The sequence below is a fragment of the Salvelinus sp. IW2-2015 genome, linkage group LG32 (genome assembly GCF_002910315.2).
Source record: "Salvelinus sp. IW2-2015 linkage group LG32, ASM291031v2, whole genome shotgun sequence".
Classification (NCBI taxonomy): Eukaryota; Metazoa; Chordata; class Actinopteri; order Salmoniformes; family Salmonidae; genus Salvelinus; species Salvelinus sp. IW2-2015.
Genome location: NC_036871.1, coordinates 11672846 through 11694881, shown reverse-complemented (window position 1 = coordinate 11694881; position 22036 = coordinate 11672846). Strand labels below are relative to the sequence as shown.

Sequence of the window (22036 nt, the reverse complement as noted above, 5' to 3'; positions counted from 1 at the left end):
GTCAAGCCTACGCACACATCTGCAAGCTATATTGCCTTCACATTCCTTCTCAGACTGAAATTCCTTGCTTGTGCAAATAATGGCCCTACGCCCACCTGGAAAACTCCAGGTTTCTTGCGCGCACGCACGCACGCACGCACGCACGCACGCACGCACGCACGCACGCACACACACACACACACACACACACACACACACACAAAAACACAACACAACCAACTTAAAGTCATAAAACTATATTTATAAATAAAAATACATTTTCTCAAGAGTAGTGCAGTGTTTCCCAAACTCAGTCCTGGGGACCCCCAAGTGGTGCACTGTTTTTTGCCATAGCACTACATTGCTGATTCAAATGATCAAAGCTTGATGATAAATGTATTATTTGAATCAGCTGTGTACTGCTAGGGTAAAAAGCTAATTGTGCACCCCTTGGGGTCCCCAGGACTGAGTTTGGGAAACACTGGAGTAGTGTGAAAGAGTTGGTAAGAAAACTTAAGACGAAAATGTACTTTTAAAATCAGTCTAAGCTGGAAGCTCATGTTAAGTGTTGAAAAAGAAACTACATGTATCGGCGACCAGCTATGATAAAAACATAACAGAAAGGGCCTCAATTCTTTTGCACTACATTATAACTTTTCATTCTTTTTCATAGTCATACAAACAAACAAAAGTACACGTAAGGTTCAAAAGTTAGTGTTCATTTTCAAATTTTAGGTGAAAGGATGTATGGAGAGGAGTTTTTATTTTATTTTTTTACTTTGTCTCTGGCGGACTACGGTTGGGGAGGACAGGACGTGGAGCTAGAGAAAAGAACAAATGAAAAACATCCACGTAGAAAAGCGCCAAGTCATCCCCAGCTGTTCCCCAGGCCTCCCTCCCTGTCACGACCCAAGCACAACTCGTCTCACAGGGAGGAAACTGAGAAAAGGCGCTTTGATTCCATCTGCGAGGGTGGGGGGGGGGTTCTTCACTGAAGAAAGTATAGCGAATCAGATACACCCTCAGGAGCACAAGAGCAAGAGGACATTTCCAGCAGGGTTGGGCTCAATTCCATTTCAATTCTGGCAAATCAAAAGGAAATGACATTGACCCCAACTGTGATTTTCTAGAGACTTCCTCCTCCTGTCTGTCCCCCTCAGCACTAAACAAAAAATCCCTAACCACCATTATGTGGTGCGCCTATGACATAACCTGCGTCACATGACGTCGACAAAGAACTCGCCGCGGTTGCCTACGGCCATGCGCAGGGACTGGCGGGAGCCGGTGAGCTCTGGGGGAGCGTTGGCCAGCTGTCGGCCTGGTGGGGCTCCTGGAGCAGCTGTGGCCAGGTGGGGGGGGTTAGGAGGCAGGCCTGGGGGGCCATAGACCAAGCCAGGGCTGTAGGCCAGTGAGTGGGACGAGTGTGCGCTTCGATGGCTGTAGGAACTGCGGATGCTGCGCTCGCTAGGGGCCACAGAGCGCTCGCTGGGGACCCGATGGCTCCTGATCTCTGATTCGCTGCCACTCCCACCCGACTTGTTGGAGCCCCCGGCACCGCCTCGGCCCTCGGTCTTACTGCAGTTGGAGCCGCTGCTCCCTGGAGACAGGGGAGCAAAACAAAGAAAGTGTGTTAGAATCCAACTACACTACATAACCAAAAGTAGGTGGACAGCTGCTCGTCAAACATCTCATTCCAAAATCAAGGGCATTAATATAGAGTTGCCCCCCCCCCCCTTGCTGCTATAACAGCCTTTACTCTTCTGGTAAGGCTTTCCACTAGACGGTGGAACATTGCTGCAAGACCTGCTTTCATTCAGCCACAAGATCATTAGTGAGGTGATGTTGTTGGGCGATTAGGCCTAGCTTGCAGTCGGCGTTCCAATTCATCCCAAAGGAGTTCGATGGGGTTGAGGTCGAGGTCAGGGCTCTGTGCAAGCCAGTCAAGTTCTTCCACACCGATCTCAATAAACCATTTCTGTATGGACCTCGCTTGTGCACAGGGGCATTGTCATGCTGAAACAGGAAAGCCTTTCCCCAAACTGTTGCCACAAAGTTGGAAGCACAGAATTGTCTAGAATGTCATTGTATGCTGTATCATTAAGATTTCCCTTCACTGGAACTAAGAGGCCTAGCCCCAACCATGAAAAAACAGCCCCAGACCATTATTCCTCCTCCACCAAACTTTACAGTTGGGACTATGCATTGGGGCAGGTAGTGTTTTCCTGGCATCCGCCAAACCCAGATTCGTCTGTCGGACTGCCAAATGGTGAAGCGTGATTCATCACTCCAGAGAACGCGTTTCCACTGCTCCAGAGTCCAATGGCGGCGAGCTTTACACCACTCCAGCCGAAGCTTGGCATGGCGCATGGTAATCTTAGGCTTGTGTGTGAGGCTGCTCGGCCATGGAAACCCATTTCATAAAGCTCCTGACGAACATTTATTGTGCTGACGTGGCTTCCAGAGGCAGTTTGGAATGCCGTAGTGAGTGTTGCAATTGAGGACAGATTATTTTTACGAGCTACGCCCTTCAGCACTCGGCAGTCCCGTTCTGTGAGCTTGTGTGGCCTACCACTTCGTGGCTGAGCCGTTGTTATGCCTAGACGTTTTCACTTCACAATAACAGCACTTACAGTTGACTGGGGCAGCTCTAGCAGGGCAGAAATTTGAAGAACTGACTTGTTGGAAAGGTGGCATGCTATGACAGTGCCACATTGAAAGTCAGAGCTCTTCAGTAAGGCCCTTCTACTGCCAATGTTTGTCTATGGAGATTGCATGGCTGTGTGCTCGATTTTATACACCCGTCAGCAACAGGTGTGGCTGAAATAGCCGAATACACTAATTATTCTAAAGTATTTATCCTTCATACATGACTGCAAGTGTTTTATGAATGACTGGGTGTATGTTCTGGCTTTGCTGCGTGCATGACTGAATATGTTGAGTGAAGACATACATTAAAATTACATGATCTATTACTGCAATACTCCTATCATTAATCTTATTTTTTCAAGTTTTTCTATATCATCATTTTACATTGTGAGCTCTGTCAGGCATGCTAGTGCAGTGATGTAAGAAGCAGTGACCCCGTTTTGAGGTAGGCTCATGGGAGAGATATGATTTATGCCTGGGCCAACAGATTCATTGATATTTACTGGCCAATAAGTAAAAAAATATTGTTACGATAGTATTGATAGATTTTTTCGTTTTTTTACAAAGTGGCCGTAGTGTTGGTTAATTCAAACTCGTTCCCCCTCTCTTAGTGTGATTGAATACTGCTGGTGAGTCCCAGCTCTCCTCACCTTCGCTGTGTTGGCTGCCAGCACTGCCCGCCCCTACTCCCGGGAAGCCCTGGGGCAGGTCGTGTTGGGGCTGGGGGTTGTAGGGGTGGGCGATGGAAAACTGGTAGGGCAGGGACATGGGCCAGGGGGCAGCCCCAGGGTGGGGCAGAGGGGGCAGGGTGTCCTGGTCCGACGCCCCGCCGCTGGAGCCATCATGGTCGTGCAGAGAGAGGTGGGTCATGTCTGAGAGAGAGAGAGATCGAGTTATCATGAATATCAATGTTGCCATTTTGTCTGCAAACACAGAAGGGCTAGGGACTAGGCGTTGTTTTCAAACCATGAAATACAATGAGGATCTAGTGAAAACGCTCACTGCCACAGAGGTCTCCAAAGGTGTAGTAGCATTGCTCAGAGAAGGTTATCTTGTTGACGGTGTGGCGGATGTAGCCGGCCTTGAGCAGGTTACTGGCGTACTTCCTTGCCTCCCGTCGGTCCGAGAATCCCTCCATGTGATGAAAGAGCCAGTCCACCACATCTGAGCCTTTGGATACAGAAACACAAAACATATGAGTCTAGACACAAAATACACATTCCATGGCAATTAACCCACAAACTAGGTAGAAGAGACAAAGACTGACATAAAATGGGGGCATACAGACAGACAACTAGACAAAAAGGAGAAAGTGAAAAACCAGAGGACAGGAAGACGGACGGTGAGAGAGAGGTAGAGAGAGACCGAGAGGAAAAGGAGAGTGAGCGTACCTATGAAGGCGTTGGCGATGGTGATCTTCAGCCACATCCTGTCTCGCACCTCCAGGCCCGACTCCGGGGAAGCCATGGCCTTGGCGACAGTTGACATGTCACTGTGGATGGACAGGTGGAAATCGTCGAAGCCTGCGAGGAGCAAAATCGGGAGGTGGGTTACTGGGCTTAGCGAAGGTAGGTATCGTGGTTTACAGGTTTACAACGGGACAGTGCGGCAGTTTTGATAGGACGTAGGTGTTCCAGTGTATGGCAGTTTTGTGGGACTTTCAAATATTAGCTGAACTTGTGACAGACATTACATTATGTGCTCCTTCGCATACTAGCCTGTCCTCAACTGTAGATTTCATGACACAATAAAGCAAGATTGAGAGTGTTTTAAATACAGTTTAATTGGGTCAGTTTTAACAGGACCCAGGTGTGGGACTCACGTTCGGTCTCGGGGACGGAGCTGCCGATGGAGGAGCTGGTGGAGGTGACCGTGCTCATCGATGGGCTCATGCCATAAGCAGGGTACACCCCCGTCATCGCCGCAGTGTGGGACACCCAGGCAGCAGGGTCAATGGGCCGGATTGGCTCACCTGTCGGGGGAGAAAAACGAGGGGTTCGACATAGTACATAGACTTCACGAAACACACACATAAAAAAATGAATAATAATAGTCTTACATTTGTGGGTGTGTTGTGAGAGGAAGCACGGCAGGTGAATACTCACTTCTTGGCAGAGCAAAGCAGCTCCGAGGGTTAGGGTCCCAGCACTTAGCCACAGTCAGAGTGATGGGGCTGTAAACAGAGTTTACACACACAGTTAACACAGAGCTGGCAATGCTCACAACGCCAGGTTTATACAGCTTAGGCAAAGTGGCAAAACTTGCACCTGTCTTTTTACAAATGGAATACAACACCAAAAGATAGTGAAAGCTAAAAATACAGGTTTAATAAATCCTAAGACTTGTGACAACTTGAGTGTGTTTGTTGTGGTGTGACTCACCCTGGCTTGTGTACGATGTCCCTCAGCACTCGAACCGCGTCGTCGTTGTTCATGTTCTCAAAGTTGATGTCGTTCACCTGTTAGGAGGGCGGAGACAGTCTCTCAGTCTCTCTACGGCATTGTTCTGGGTAATTGTGGGCTGTTCTGGGTGCTGAAATCAGTAGTTTTTGATAAAAAAACAGTAGTTGCCCGCTCAACGCCATCGTAAATCGTGGGGTCGAGTTTAGCCGGGCTAAAGTGGGTCGTATTCATTAGGGTTCACCATAGCAAAATGCTTTGAAACTGAAAACAAAAACAAGCATTTTCTTATTGGACATATTTAGGTAGATTCCTTTGCTTCAGTCCATTCTCTTCCATTTGGTGCTTTGTGAACACAACCCTGATCTCAACCGTTTGATCACCCTGCTGTAATGTCCAATGGGAGCCACTTAATTCACTCTGGTTTCAACGCACCTGCAGTAGCATGTCTCCAGGCTCAATGCGGCCGTCTGCAGCCACCGCCCCTCCCTTCATGATGGAGCCGATGTAGATGCCCCCGTCGCCCCTCTCGTTGCTCTGCCCCACGATGCTGATGCCCAGGAAGTTATACTTCTCTACAGAGGGGGGAGAGAGAGAGATACAGAGAGAGAGAGAGAAAGAGGAAGGAAGAGAGAGTGAGAGGCAGAGCGAGCGAGAAAGACAATGAAAAAGAATGAGTGGCCAGGAGGACTATGTAAAGCTTTATTGCAAGTTATCAGGAAATAGAGGCAGCAGAATAGAGAGAGAGAGAAAGACAGCCACAGAGAAATACTTACCCATGTTCAGAGTGACAGTGATGATGTTCAGTGACATGGTGGAGTCTGTGACGCTGCTGAATGATGACGACTAGAAAGAAGGAAAGGGGGGCGAGAGAGGTAAGAAAGTGTGTGTGTCACCGGACAACGTGACCGGGGAGATCTTAATTTACAGGCCATTTGAGAAATAGATACCCATAGACTTCCAGTCATTAAGCTAACTTCATACTGGACACGGAGCCATAAAAATGGTATCCACGAGTTCATCTGACTCTGGGGAAGTAGATAAAGGGCCTCATTGCCAAAATCCCAAAGTATCCCTTTAACCACGTGACAATGCTTTAAGAAATTAAAATAGTTATTGAAATGAAACTGTTCCACAAAAACGAGCATATGAAAATCATAACTGGCATGCAGATCGGTAGAAATCGTAGGATAAACTGCATGCTTCCCTAAACTTTAAGAACTCACGTGCCGCCTATGAAGTCTTTATAAAATATTTGCCTCCACGTTTCTATGGTTGGATTTTCAAGCAAGGGAAGACATGCCTCAAAATATGAAGTATGTTTTCAAAATGCATACTGCCTCCCGCACACATTGTAAAATGGTGGGTGACGCACTGATAGCCTGCCTACAGTTGTTTTGTACTCCCCGTCAATTTGGCAGGCAGCAATTATATTTATTGGCTTTTCATTTTATTTGGCCAAAAGCCAGCAATAACTGGCTAACGGAAACCCTGGCGTGTGTCTGCCCATCTCACCCTTTCCATGTTGGATGTTTTGGGTTTCCGGCGGCGCCGGCGGTGTCGCCTCATCAGGCGAGAGGAGCTCTGTTCTGTGGAACTGCTGAACCTGTGGGACAAAGTTCAATAGGGTTACAGTAAGGATAACCTGCGAGAACCAAAGGTATTAAGTAAAATATACAGGAGGCAAGAAAGTGGAGGTTGGCGGAACGTTGCGTAATGGTTATCTAGGAAGTTCTCACCGGCTGGTGGCGTCGTCATCCTCAGAGTCGAAGCAGCTGGTGGACTCCAGCTCGCTGCTCATGAAGGACGAGCAGCTGTCGTATTGGCCCAGTTCCGCCCCTCGGCCCACCCGCGAGTAGCCATTCCTCCCACCTGCAGTTGGTGAGAGAGGAGGTGACAAGAGTTACACAGGGGAGGGGCTCACAATCACAGCGCTATATGCCCAGTTCCTAATCAGCCTCTGGGCACTTCATGTAGTTTGGATAGGTATAAATCGATGGTAATAGCTCCACATTGCCCCTTGTTAGTCTGGGTGTAATATGGCTGTACGGCTCATACACCTATCCAACAACTAGATCCCGTGTCAGGCAGGGAACTGGACAGTATAGTTGAGAAATTCTGAGGAAGAGAGAGAAATTCTGAGTGAGAGGAACTGGAGGGCGCCGACTGCTCTCTGACCGTGCTCGCGAGTGTGTTTCCGGCGCGGTCGCTCCCTCGCTCTCCTCTGGGACACCATCGAGCCCGTCTCTGTCTCGTTGTCCAACGAGTCTCGTTCACCTGTGGCCTTCCCGCTGCAGTGAGAAATGGAGAGGGGGAGGAAAGGAGGGGGGGTGGTCACAGAGGTCATTATTTCCCCATTGAGAAAATGTTGTTGTGCTCACCGTTGTCATGGTTATTCAGCAGATATTAGAAGCACAATGGAGATTATTCATCAAGACTAAGCCTATAAAGACACTCGGAGACAAACCCACTTACTCACACGCACAACATCTCACACACACAGCCAAACAGAAACGCAAACAAAGTAAAAATGTGTGCGCCATGCGCACACAGCTAAACACACACAACCTAGAAAGAACTGACTGATAAGAGGGGGGTCTGGACTCCCCGATGCCCCCAGTCCTCTCCAGGGGGGGTGGCGGCAACTCGGACAAACTCTCGACCACAGAGCCACCATCTGAGTGAGCACCGTCCCCCGACACCAGCTGAGGACACAGAGGTAGACAGACCAACTTTGAGACCCTAAGAATCACACACCCTCAATCTAAGAATCATTCAAATTTGATTTACATGCACTATGCAGCTTCTTTTTTTTCTTTTTTACAAATACATTTTACAGCAAGCCAGGTCTGTAACCTAGGTGACAGACAGAGACACCCTGGATACCAAACATTTCACTAGAACTTAATATGTTTAGCTTGATCAGATTGGCCTTGCCTCTGTCTCTGCCTATCACACATCCAGACAGATTTTTGTTCTACCTCATGTTATTTTCAGTACTACATTGATGTCGATTACTGAACTGTTGGGTTTAGAGCTTGCCAGAAAGGCATTTCACTGCACTTGTGCACGTGACATTAAAACTGAGATAAACGTACAGAAACATGAACAGAGATGACGGTCATTCCTTTCCTGACCACGCACTGTACGGAATAAAGCCAATAACTAGGGCCCAGAGATTTCCCTAGTTATGGTAACAAGGTTGGCCTAACCCCCCCCCACCACCACACACACACACACACACAAACCGTTTCCTTCTTAAACAAACCCCTCCTTCATTTCGCCGCTCTGTGACTTGTGATTCAATCTCCTCATTAGGCGCAGTGAAGCCCTTTATTTTGGAGTGATGTCTACGATCCTGTGATTTCAGTTCCTCTTAATCAGATCTCAAAACTGAGAAACCGAGGATAAGAGAGGCAGAGCAAAGAACCAGATGGCTCAGACATGGAGAGATTGGATCATTGGTCCGTGTGTGAGATGAGAAATGTAGGAGTTTTACAGAGACATAAATAACTAGTGTATTTGGAAGGGAGTTAGAAAGATTGACGAGATACAGAATGCGTGAGAGAAACAGTGTGTGTGTGTGTGTGTGTGTGTGCGTGCATGTTCTGTGTGTGCCACTGTTATTCCTAACATCATTATGTAGTAATGATATTATCAGACAGATGGGCGGGGCTTCTCTCTAGGGACGGAGTGCTGTTTGGGGTCAATAGCAGCCCCAACAGATGGTTGTCATTGACAAACACTTAAGACAAAGATGAAGTGTGTGTGTGTGTGTGTGTGCGCGCTTACCCAAGATACCACACGGCCATTAAAACAAGGTAGTTTGGCATTGTCATCAGATATCTCTTCTTTCACTACCCTGCAAGGGAAAGAGAGAATGCAACATTGACTCACCATGTGTACACAAATGCTGGTAAGGAATGCAAAAACACTCAGAAACACTCCCGGTCCCAACAATAGGAAAACAGTCTAAAATCCCTGCTTTGGACCAATACCACAAAGACATTCTAATAATTAGTCTGATGGTAAAAACATATTGGCCTAACGCTTCCAGCTTCTGCACTCTCATTTGTTACATTACTGTGCTAGCTAGTTACGTTACCACACTGAACAAAAATATAAAACGCAACGTGAAAGTGTTGGACCAATGTTTCATGAAGCTGAAATAAAAGATCCCAGAAATGTTCCATTCGCACAAAAAGCTTATTTCTCTCAAATTGTGCACAAATCGTTTACATCCCAGCATTTCTCCTTTGCCAAGTTATGCCACACCTGTCAGGTGGATGGACTATCAAGAAGCTGATTAAACAGCATGATCCTTGTGCTGGGGACAATAAAAAAGCAACTCCAAAACGTGCAACGCCACAGATGTCTCAAGTTCTGATGGAGCGTGCAATTGGCATGAAGACCGCTGGAATATCGACCAGAGCTGTTGCCAGAGAATTGAATGTCCATTTCTCTACCATAAGCCGCCTCCAACGTTGTTTGAGAATTTGGAAGTACGTCCAACCGGCCTCACGACCGCAGACCACATGTAACCACGCCAACCCAGGACCTCCACATCCAGTTTCTTCACCTGCGGGATTGTCTGATATCAGCCACCCAGACAGATGATACTGTGGGTTTGCACAACCGAAGAATTGACCTGACTTCAGTGGGCAAATGCTCACATTCGGTGGCCAACGACACTCTGGAGAAGTGTGCTTCACGGATGAATCCCGGTTTCAATTGCACTGGGCAAATGGCAGACAGCGCACGGCGTTGTGTAGGCGAGCGGTTTGCTGATGTCAACGTTGTGAACAGAGTGCCCCATGGTGGTGGTGGGGTTGTGTTATGGGCAGGCATAAGCTACGAGGCACAATTGCATTTTATTGATGGCAATATGAATGCACAGAGATACCGTGACGAGATTCTGGAGGCCCACCGTCGTGCCATTCATCCACCACCATCACCTCATGTTTCAGCATGATAATGCAAGACGCCATGTCACAAGGTTCTGTACACAATTCCCAGAAGCTGAAAATGTCCCAGTTCTTCATACTTACCAGACATGTCACCCATTGGGCATATTTGGGATTCTATGGATCGACGTGTACGACAGCGTGTTAGTTTCCACCAATATCAAGCAAGTTCGCACAGCCATTGAAGAGGAGTGGGACTACATTCCACAATCAACACCATGATCAACTTGATGCTAAGGAGATATATCATGCAGCATGAGAAAAATAGTGGTCACAGGTACTGACTGGCTTTCTGGTTCTGATCCACGCCCCTACCTTTATTAAAAAGGCATCTGCAACCAACAGATGCATATCTGTATTCCCAGTCACGTGAAATCCATAGATTAGGGCCTAATTTATTTATTTCAATTGACCAATTACATTATTGAAACAAACTCAGTAAAACCTTTGAAATTGTTGCGTATACATTTTTGTTCAGTATAAGATTTGATATTAAACAACAATATGTATATATGTGTGTGTGTGTGGAGGTTAAACACAACAAAACAAACAAACCTGCAGTCTCAAATTCCAATCTAACACGCTGTCAATAGAGTTCTTCAATGCAATTTGCAGACCGGTTTGAAATCAAATACAGTACCAGTCAAAAGTTTAGACACACCTACTCATTCAAGGGTTTTACTTTATTCTTACTCTATTGTAGAGTAATAGTCAAGACATCAAAACTATGAAATAACACACAATGGAATCATGTAGTAACCAAAAAAGTTTCAAACAAACCTAAATATGTTATATTTGAGATTCTTCAAAGTAGCTACCCTTTGCCTTCATGACAGCTTTGCACACTCTTCGCATTCTCTCAACCAGCTTCATGAGGTAGTCACTTGGAATGCATTTCAATTAACAGGTGTGCCTTGTTAAAAGTTTAATTTGTGGAATTTCTTTCCTTCTTAAAACTTCTTATGGCTTGGGGGCAGTATTTCGACGTCTGGATGAGGTGTGCCCAAAGTAAAACTGCCTGTTACTCAGGCCCAGAAGCTAGGATATGCATATAATTGGTAGATTTGGATAGAAAACACATAAGTTTCCAAAACTGTTAAAATAATGTCTGTGAGTATAACAGAACTGATATGGCAGGGGAAAACCTGAGGAAAATCCATCCAGGAAGTGGGATTTTTGATGTGGGTATTTTCAATTGAATGCCTATTGAGTATCTAATGGGTTAGGACCCAGATTGCAGTTCATATGGCTTCCACTAGATGTCAACAGTTTTTAGACATTGTTTCAAGCATTTTTTCTGAAAAAATGAAGAAGAATGAGACCTTTCTGTCAGTGGACTGTAGAATCATGCAGTGCTGGTTTGCGCCCGTGACCGAGTGTTCGCCCTTCGTTGTTTTTCCTTTCTATTGAATAGGCCATTGTCCAGTTGAAATATTATCGATTATTTAGACAATTGACAACCTGAGGAATAATTATAAACATTGTTTGACATGTTTCGCCGAACTTTACCGGTACTATTAGGATGTATTCGTCTGCATGTTTTGACCGCCTTTGAGCCAGTGGATTAATGAACAAAACGTGCCAACAAAACTGAGTTTTTGGGATATAGAGGGACTTTATCGAACAAAACAAACATTTATTGTGTAGCTGGGACTCTTGTGACTGCAACCAGATGAAGATCTTCAAAGGCAAGTGATTAATTTGAATCGCCATTTCTGACTTTCGTGACTCCTCTACTCTACAAAATGTTTGTATGCTTTTGTAAGCGGGGCGCTGTCCTCAGATAATCGCATAGATTGCTTTCGCCGTAAAGCTTTTTTGAAATCTGACAATGCGGCTGGATTAACAAGAAGTTAGTCTTTAAGCCGATGTATAACACTTGTATTTTTATGAATGTTTATTATGACTATTTCTGTATTTTGAATTTGGCGCTCTGCAATTTCACCGGATGTTGTCGAGGTGGGTCGCTAGCGGAAAGCCTGCGCCAGAAAGGTTAATGCGTTTGAGCCAATGTTGTGACTAGGTGGGGGGTTATACAGAAGATAGCCCTGTTTGGTAAAAGACCAAGTCCATATTATGGAAAGAACAGATCAAATAAGCAAAGAGAAATGACAGTCCATCATAAGACATGAAGGTCGGTCAATATGGAACATTTCAAGAACTTTGAACGTTTATTCAAGTGCAGTCGCAAAAACCATCAAGCGCTATGATGAAACTGGCTCTCATGAGAACCGACACTGGAAAAGAAGACCCAGAGTTACCTCTGCTGCAGAGGATAAGTTCATTAGAGTTAACTCCACCTCAGATTGAAAGGCCAAATAAATGCTTCAGAGTTCAAGTAACAGACACATCTCAACATCAACTGTTCAGAGGAGACTGCGTGAATCAGACCTTCACGGTCTAATTGCTAAAGAGAAACCAATACTTAAAGGACACCAATAAGAAGACACTTGCTTGGGCCAAGAAACACAAGCAATGGACATTAGACCGGTAGAAATCTGTCCTTTGGTCTGATGAGTCCAAATTTGCGATTTTTGGTTCCAACCGCAGTGTCTTTGTGAGACACCGAGTAGGTGAACGGATGATATCTGCAGGTGTGGTTCCCACCGTGAAGCATGGAGGAGGAGGTGTGATGGTGCTTTGCTGGTGACATTGTATGTGATTTATTTAGAATTCAAGGCACACTTAACCAGCATGGCTAGCACAGCATTCTGCAGCGATACGCCATCCCATCTGGTTTGTGCTTAGTGGGACTATCATTTGTTTTTCAACAAGACAATGACCCAAAACACACCTCCAGGCTGTGTCAGGGATATTTGAACAAGACGGAGAGTGATGAGTGCTGCATCAGATCACCTGGCCTCCACAATCACCCAAGCTCAACCCAATTGAGATGGTTTGGGATGAGTTGGACCGCAGAGTGAAGGAAAAGCAGCCCACAAGTGCTCAGCATGTGGGAACTCCTTCAAGACTGTTGGAAAAGCCTTCCTCATGAAGCTGGTTGAGAGAATGCCAAGAGTATGCAAAGCTATCATCAAGGGAAAGGGTGGCTACTTTGAAGAATCAAAAATATATTTTGATTTAACACTTTTTGTTACTCCATGATTCCATGTGTCATTTCATAGTTTTGATGTCTTCACTATTATTCTAAAATATAGATAATAGTACAAATAAAAGAAAAACCCTGGAATGAGTAGGTGTCTAAACTTTTCACTGGTACTGTATGTGAACCCCTCAATCCTGACCCTCAGAGGAGTTGGAATTCTACCAGGAGCTCAATCTGGCAAAATACTTTGTATTTCTCCACTGTCTTGCTAGACAGCTAGGCATAAAGGCGTCAGCAAGCTTCAGTTAGGCTGGCGCCTAACCATACTCGGACAGGCAAAACAAGGTGTGTGCTCGCATACTCCCTTAAAAGAGCTTCGCCTGAAAAACCAGAAAAATAGCAATAGTACTATTTGTCAATTTTGAAACACTTCCTCAAAAGAGTCAGAATTAATCGAAGATGACTCAAGAAATCTTAGTCAGGCTATTTTACATCTAACTAAGATGTGTGGAGCAGTATTTCTCAAGTGACATTTTTTTTGCATATGCGATTTGTCTCTCGTTGAATGACAACAAACCCTTCATTGAATAATCCCTACTGTTGACCAATCACCGGACCTACGACTTAGACCGACATCGGGCTTGCCTCGATAAAAAAATGTACGCACAAACCCCAAAAAACCTTGCCGAACACCAAAACAAACAAAAATATCACAATGTTTCAGCCATTCTCCAAAACAGACCATTGAAGTGTTTCACTTAACTAAAGTGGTCAACACTGAGGTAACCTATTTCTGACATGGCACTGATATATAGCCTTCCGTATTTTAAAACACCCAAACACTTTATCCAAAGCACATTCCTGATGTTAAAGTGATAGCACACTCAAGAATCTAAGTGAAGACATTTTCTGTGATGGAATGGGAGATGGACTCATTTTGAGACTAGAGGTTCCTTTCCCATTTCAGACATGCGTAAGGGCTGGCTTGTAAACCAGCCAGTGAAAAACATGGCATTCCAGAGTAAGTGACCGACCATTGGGTCCAACCAGCCTGCATTCCTTTTTGACAACAACAGAAAGAAAGAGGAGACCATTATTGTGGTCCTTTCTCCCATAATGCATCTGTCAAACACAAGTTTAAACTTGGTCAAAATGTCGATACCATGTGAATTGACTTACCATATGCCAGTTTAACGTATTGGACAGCTATGAAGAAGCAAGAAGCTGAAAAGTTACTACTGTTTCATTAGAACTACAACTCCCACCAGCTGCATACTGCATGTGTCACTTTCGACAGCTTGTCGGTCTACACATTTAAAAAATATATATTTTAAAAAGCCACAGCATAATCTAATATAATACACCGTCCAGTGAGTCCTCAACTCGAGCAGGTACGCTTGCGCATGCTAACAAGGCTGCAGGAGTTGTGGTTGAAAATATACTTTTCTAACTTTCACAAATGTTTCTAAAGTGTTTCCCCTATATTCACGCTGCTTCTAAATCGTTGCAACCACTCGCCACCATTGGACTCTGGAGCAGTGGAAACTCGTTCTCTGGAATGATGAATCACGTTTCACCATCTGGCAGTACGACGGACTAAACTGTATTTGGCAGATACCAGGAGAATGCTACCTGACTGAATGCATAGTGCCAACTGTAAAGTTTGGTGGAGGAGGAATAATGGTCTGGGGCTGTTTTTTCATGGTTCAGGTTAGGCCCCTTAGTTCAAGTGAAGGGAAATCTCCACGCTACAGCATACAATGACTTTCCAGACGATTCTGTCCTTCCAACTTTGTGGCAATAGTTTGGGGAAAGCCCTTTCCTGTTTCAGCATGACAATGCCCCTGTGCACAAAGCGAGGTCCATACAGAACTGGTTTGTCGAGATTGGTGTGGAAGAACTTGACTGGCCTGCACAGAGCCCTGACCTCAACCCCATCGAACAACTAATCACCCATCAAACCAAACACTGCATTCCACAATAAAAACCTTATACCAACGGTCAAGCATGCTGGTGGTAGTGTGATGGTTTGGGGATGCTTTGTTGACAACTTGCCTTAACAGAAGGAACCAATAATTCTGCTCTCCATCAGAGAATTATACAGGAGAATGTCAGGCCATCGATCCTTGAGCTGAAACGCAGCTGGGTCATGCAGCAAGACAATGATCCAAAACACACAATCAAGTCTACATGAAAATGGTTAAAAAGCAATGGACTTGATGTTTTGGAATGGCCTTGTCAAAGTCCAGATCTAATCCCAATTGAGATGTTGTGGCAGGACTTGAAATTAGCAGTTCATGCTTGAAAACCCACAAAGGTCGCTGAGTTAAAACAGTTCTGCATGCAAGAGTGGGCCAACATCACCCCACAGCGATGTGAGAGACCGATCAACAACAGCATTTGGTTGCAGTCATTACAGCTAAAGGTGGCACAACCAGTTATTGAGAGTAACGGGGCAATTACTTTTACACAAAGGGGAATTGGGTGTTGCATAACTTTGTTAATTAAATAAATAAAATAAGTACTTTTTTTGTTATTAGTAAACTCATGTTCCCTTTATATAATATTAGGTTTTGGTTGAAGATCTGATAACATTCAGTATAAAAAATATGCAAAAACAGAAGAAAAGAAAAAATCAGAAAGGGGAAAATACTTTATGGTGGATTGAGACAGATCCAATGCAAAAAAAACAGATACGTACCTCTAGCTTAAACTGCTGGATTTTGATAGGTATTTTTTATTATGTTACTTAGATTGACGGACCGGTGCGTCAAATCGCCTCTAGGGAGTTATAACAGCAACATTTTGCCTCTGCGGCCAAGAGGTCGGCCTCTAAAATTTCAGTCGGAGACAGAGCCATTGGCCACTCCCCCCTTTCTGCCCTCAGCCTCAATTCGTCAGGGCATGGACTCTACAAAGGGTCGAAAGAGTTCCACATGGATACTGGCACATGCTGACTCCAATGCTTCCCACAGCTGTGTCAAGTTGGCTGGATATCCTTTGGGTGACGGACCATTCTTGATACACACAGGAAACCGTTGAGCATGAAAAACCCAGCAGCGTTGCAATTCTTTAGACAAACCGGTGCTCCTGGCACCTACTACCATACCCCATTCAAAAAGGCACTTCAATCTTTTGTCTTGCCCATTCACCCTCTCTCTGAATGGCACACATACACAATCAATGTCTCAATTAAAAGGCTTAAAAACGCTGATTTGTATTGAAGCAAAACAAATGTAACTTTCAATATAAAACGCGACCCTTGTCAATACACAGCTCCCGCTTTCTCACGTTGTGCTATTTACAAACAAACACTTGACTGGCTCAACTGTTCTGGAGAACTAAGGTAATCTTTATTATGTAATTAAGGTGACAGGTGAAATGAACAACGCAATCTGCTTTTATCTCCTAACGTATTACACAAGTTGACTGCAGGCATTTACTTCAAAAGTATCAACAAATATTAATTTATTTAAAAAAGTCAAAGAAATTGTTTCAACGGTATTGAAAAAAACCATCCCGTGGCTATTTCCAAATACCCCGGTATAGGGTATACCACCCAAGTCTATTAGCAGAGTGTTCCTAATGTTTTGTACACTCAGTATATACAGTGGCTTGGCATTTTTCCCATTTTGTTGCCTTACAACCTAGAATTAAAATTGATTTTTGGGGCGTTTGTATAATTTGATTTACACAACATGCCTATTACTTTGAAGATGAAAAATATTTGTTTTACTGTGAAACAAGAAATAAGACGAAACAAACAGAAAACTTGAGCAGGCATAACTATTCACTCCCCCAAAGTCAATACTTTGTAGAGCCACATTTTGCAGCAATTACAGCTGCAGGTCTCTTGGGGTGTCTCTATAAGCTTGGCACATCTAGCCACTGGGATTTTTGCCCATTCTTCAAGGCGAAACTGCTCCAGCTCCTTCAAGTTGGATGGGTTCCGCTGGTGTACAGTAATCTTTAAGTCATACCACAGATTCTCAATTGGATTGAGGTCTGGGCTTTGACTAGGCCATTCCAAGACATTTAAATGTTTCCCCTTAAACCACTCGAGTGTTGCTTTAGCAGTATGCTTAGGGTCATTGTCCTGCTGGAAGGTGAATCTCCGTCCCAGTCTCAAATCTCTGGAAGACTGAAACAGGTGTCCCTCAAGAATTTCCCTGTATTTAGCGCCATCCATCATTCCTTCAATTCTGACCAGTTTCCCAGTCCCTGCCAATGAAAAACATCCCCACAGCATGATGCTGCCACCACCATGCTTCATGGGATGGTGTTCTCGGGGTGATGAGAGGTGTTGGGTTTGCGCCAGACTTAGCATTTTCCTTGATGGCCAAAAAGCTAAATTTTAGTCTCTCACATGCCCTTTGGTGAACACCAAACGTGTTTGCTTCTTTTTTTCTTTAAGCAATGGCTTTTTTCTGACCACTCTTCCGTAAAGTACAGTGTGGAGTGTATGTCTTAAAGTGATCCTATGGACAGATACTCCAATCTCCGCTGTGGAGCTTTGCAGCTCCATCAGGGTTATCTTTGGTCTCTTTGTTGCCTCTCTGATTAATGCCCTCCTTGCCTGGTCCGTGAATTTTGGTGGGCGGCCCTCTCTTGGCAGGTTTGTTGGGGTGCCATATTCTTTCCATTTTTTAATAACGTATTTAATGGTGCTCCGTGGGATGTTCAAAGTTTCTGATATTTTATAACCCAACCCTGATCTGTACTTCTCCACAACTTTGTCCCTGACCTGTTTGGAGAGCTCCTTGGTCTTCATGGTTCCCCTTGCTTGGTGGTGTTGCAGACTCTGGGGCCTTTCAGAACAGGTGTATATATACTGAGATCATGTGAAACTTAAATGAAGTCCACCTGTGTGCAATCTAATTATGTGACTTCTGAAAGTAATTGGTTGCACCAGATCTTATTTAGGGGCTTCATAGCAAAGGGGGTGAATACATATGCACGCACCACTTTTCCGTTTTTTTTTTGTTTACTTTTTTGAAACAAGTTATTTTTTTCATTTCACTTCACCAATTTGGACTATTTTGTGTACGTCTATTACATGAAATCCAAATAAAAAATCTATTTAAAATTACAGGTTGTAATGCAACAAAATAGGAAAAATTCCAAGGGAGATGAATACTTTTATAAAAGGCACTGTAGTGGCGATGGCAGAAGTCCGACTGACAACTTTACCTGACAATGTCAAGCTCTTTCCAAAAAGCCTAATCTCTGATGAAGCAAGCTAAATGACACATTGTTTGTTTAGCTAACTAGCTACATTCCAAATGAATGGGCTAACGTTACACTCAATTATATGAAATTACATGATCAATGTATGTGTACTGATCATGAAAAGCATGCAGTTACTTGCTGTATAACTCTGATAAAGCTAAATGTGGAATAATCTGAAAAGTTGTGGAGCTAGTTCTGACTACCCCTTGATCATGACTCAGTTCCATTACACATATGAGTCATAGGACGATGGAGTCCTTATTACGGGGAGTTCTGTTAAGAGCCCCGACGCTCGGTCTGAACATTAACACGCATCGCTTGCGGAAAGGTTTTGGAAGCATATGGACCTCATCTTTCATGTCAGTGAGAAATAATTATCAAAAAACATGAAATTGATACACACCTTTATAGGGTTAAGACAGTGTATTTTGCATTTGCGAAATAATTTAGATGTATTTTTCTAGAACCGTATCGCAATGAGAATCATTCACATTTAAAATGTAACGCTCTGCACCGTAGAGTACGGTTACATTAATATTGTGGATAGTTAGATTAATATAATAGTTTGATTAAAACATGTACATGCTTTGCAAGAAGAACGATTTGCATAATAATCCTGTTTACACGGACAGATCTGAAATCAGGCTACCGGATGGCACTCTGAAAAATGAAGAAAAATCGCCAATCATAATAAATGTTTTATTACAGCAACCATGTTATTTTTGGGAAGCATATTTGATTCAGAGTTCAGACATATAGCTTGCATGTGAAAACTACTTCTAAGACACACAGATTCAGTTGTTTTGAACTTACTTCACTCGCGCTAAAGAGGGAGGCTCGCTCGGCTGGTGCTAGCACATGCACAAGTCAAATACACAGCTGGAACGCCGATTAAGGCATTTACATGTCTTCATAATTTGAAAGATTGCTCAGAAAACCAGGTGTTTTAATCAACGTATGCTTACTTAGATTTTGAACTTACGCCGATTAGCCCCATAGAGTTGATGTCTGCGCCCCCGTGCAAATATAATTAGCATAATAATAAAATCTGTCCGTTTAAGTTAGAGATAGTTTTTTGCATTGGAAGTGTCTCAATTCACCACATCCGCCGATGTCACACTTCCGCATCTGTGGTGAAAGGTCACAGAGTTAAAGCAGTGTTGGTCAGACCATGAGACATCCCGAAAATCAGTCTTCCAACAAAATCTGTAGCGTCCAAATGGTTTGGCCTACCCCTCTATCGAAAAATGTGACTCTCATGAACACCATGGTGTTTTCCGTTTTGCTCTACGACCCCCACACGCGTCTTGGGACTCGTTTGAAGTCGGTACAGCCGATCTGCCAACTTCTGTCTGTAGCGTCCGAAAAGTTTTGGCTACACACTAATGGAACACACCCTCTGTGGAGTTTTGTTCTAGGATACCCATGGGCCTCACAAGACTCATCTGAAGGTCCCCTGGTATTAGTTGAAAAAAATGAAAGAAGTATATATGGAGACTGTTTAGTGCCAAAAATAAGGGGTTAAATACATGCAAAAAAAAAAATATATAATAATAATGTTTCCTGATCTTTCTTTTATCTCTAAGATATAGGACAGACACTTCAGAACAAACTTCCTTTCGATTTTTGGGGGGGACTATCTGTTCCATGTAGCAAATCTGTTATTCAATGCGTTTGTATGTGCTAATCGCAGTAAGGCCAAATAAAGGTTATCAAATAAATATACATTTTCTTTATTATACTTCAAGGGGTCTTAAAATTAAAAATCAAATAGCTAAATGATCCTTGGTATGACCTTAAAACAATTCCATATAGCTTAGTAGAACCACCCTTCCCTTAGACAGGCCTAAGACTGCAATGGGTTTTAAAATAAGCAGAGTAAGATGTTTACATGACTATTGCATAATCTGCCTACTGCCATAATAAGTTTAATATTGAATTATTGCTGTGCATGTAAACATACTCATTGTGATGTTTTATTACTAACCAACTATGTAAGAACTATGTGCTTGTGTTTAAGTTGCACACATCAGTAGATTGAAAATGTGCACCTCTTCTTGCAGAAAAACAATTCAATGTTCCGGTTGCTTGTAAATGTTTATTTATACTTTTCTTGAAGTACATACAGACCTTAACGGCAGTAAGTGATGATAGTTGCTGGCGTATTTGTTAAGTAAAGAATGTATATTGACATAATGCTCGCAGAGCTGGTGAATGGTAGCTTGAATTGTAGTTTTCTGGGCAGAGAGAAGATCATCATATTCATCATCTCCTTTGTCCCATACTGGTTTCACGATTATTGGGAATTTTGACCGTGTATGGCTGTAACGATTATGGAATTTTGGGTAACATTAATTGTCATGCAAATGGTCACGGTTATTGTCAAATGTATAATTTTTATTACAAAATGTTTTGAGCTTGTTGTAATGCATCTTTTAAAAATACAACACAGCTTTAACGACAGCTCGAAAATGAATGGTTTTGACCGCTGGGAACTTTTGGAAATTACTTTAACGTTAGTTTCTCCTTGCCTGCAGTTCTTCTCCTAAAATTATGTACAGTAAAATAAGTAACTGCTATTGGGTAAATTATATTTACTTGAAAATTACGTTAAATCCACCCCCTACTAAAATAAATGTATTAAAACGTTTACATTATTTTTGTCATGGCTATTACCCATAATTGTCGGTTACACGATTATGTATTAACGTTAATTCTGTCAGACCTAACTTTGGCTTTTGTAGCTAACTTACGTTAGTCACAAGCAAAAAAGAAATAGAACAGAGAGACGAATAATGCTAAACAAAGGAATAAAACTCAAGCCATGATCATCATTCATGATGATGAACATTGAGACGTTGGTTAGTTGGCTATAGTAACAGTTTTGAAAAAGATTATGATTATTTCATCTGTGGTTTAGACTGAAAGAATAGCTAGCTACATACAGTAGTTAACTACTATAATACGCTGCTTGCTAATAATGCTCACCCAAAATCGTCATCCATAGATTTGAAGAAGAACTTGTAGTTGGGTTTCTTCAGAACATTTTTGAAGTCCGCAAGTGTGACCCTGTCAGCGGGCACTGCCAATTTGACCAGGTAGGGTGTTTCCTGGTCGTCGAGGTGATATATGACTTTGGTCTCCCCCATTGTGGGCTGCTGGTGCGAGGCAGGCAGGGTACATCAAGCCGCGGGCCTGGATGGCTCCCTCTCGGGCCCCGGCTCCCCGTGGTGCTGATTCCCCCGGCTTTCTGGCTAGCCAGCAAGCTAGCTTCCAGTTGTTCTTTTGAATCCTATTAGCTAACGTTAGCTAGCTAGCTATTCAGAAGCACCTTGCTCCACAAAGGTCCAGCCAGACGACGACTGATTAGCTATGTACCCTGATATTACTTTACCAATTTGAAAAAGAGCCAAATGCGTGTAACTACTTTCAAATCTTGGCTAAATGTGAATTTACGCAGTCGTTTTTCGAGCTAGCTAGCAGTTATTTTGTTGAATACACACGAAGAATCCTTCCTCCCGAGTTCAGAATGCAGTCTACAAAAACAAACACCAACCCAAACCCAAAAGTTCTCCCTCTATCGGAGAGGAGGGAAGAAAAATAATCGACTTGGTTTAAAGGGAAATTGCGCCACTTTTGAACCTTCTATTCATAATCTCCAGCACTAAACCAGTCTACACATGTGAAAACAGCGCGTTTTTATGATCTGTGGTTAAAAATATAAGGTCCTAATGTTCTTCTCTGTGACAGCACAGGGAAGAATTAAAAGTAAA

General features: G+C 43.5%; 1 protein-coding gene across 2 annotated transcripts; it reads right to left on the bottom strand.

Moving 5' to 3' along the window:
• Window positions 1–613: 613 nt before the first annotated feature.
• Window positions 614–21807, bottom strand: LOC111956763 (segment polarity protein dishevelled homolog DVL-3). Of its 2 annotated transcripts, none has more exons than XM_023977346.2 (15): window positions 21252–21807; window positions 8817–8886; window positions 7593–7729; window positions 7203–7315; window positions 6764–6896; window positions 6540–6630; window positions 5801–5870; window positions 5460–5599; window positions 5007–5083; window positions 4731–4798; window positions 4448–4597; window positions 4017–4148; window positions 3628–3795; window positions 3276–3497; window positions 614–1576 (listed from the first exon to the last, which is right to left on the bottom strand). In XM_023977346.2, the coding sequence occupies exons 1-15, from the start codon at window positions 21410–21412 to the stop codon at window positions 1197–1199; spliced, it is 2112 nt and encodes a 703-aa protein (XP_023833114.1). In that variant the 5' UTR covers window positions 21413–21807; the 3' UTR covers window positions 614–1196. The 2 variants fall into 2 exon arrangements, with proteins under 2 accessions (XP_023833114.1, XP_023833115.1); XM_023977347.2 differs by having other exon boundaries at window positions 7608–7729.
• Window positions 21808–22036: the final 229 nt, after the last annotated feature.

What these genes read in the sequence shown, in the direction of transcription:
- LOC111956763 (XM_023977346.2), bottom strand. Translation starts at nt 21,412, where the DNA reads ATGGGGGAGACCAAAGTCATATATCACCTCGACGACCAGGAAACACCC. An exon ending in CTGCTTTGCTCTGCCAAGAA is followed by an intron (nt 4,598 to 4,730) that starts GTGAGTATTCAC and finishes CTCCCCCGACAG; the next exon opens with GTGAGCCAATCCGGCCCATT. An exon ending in CTTTGGAGACCTCTGTGGCA is followed by an intron (nt 3,498 to 3,627) that starts GTGAGCGTTTTC and finishes TCTCTCTCTCAG; the next exon opens with ACATGACCCACCTCTCTCTG.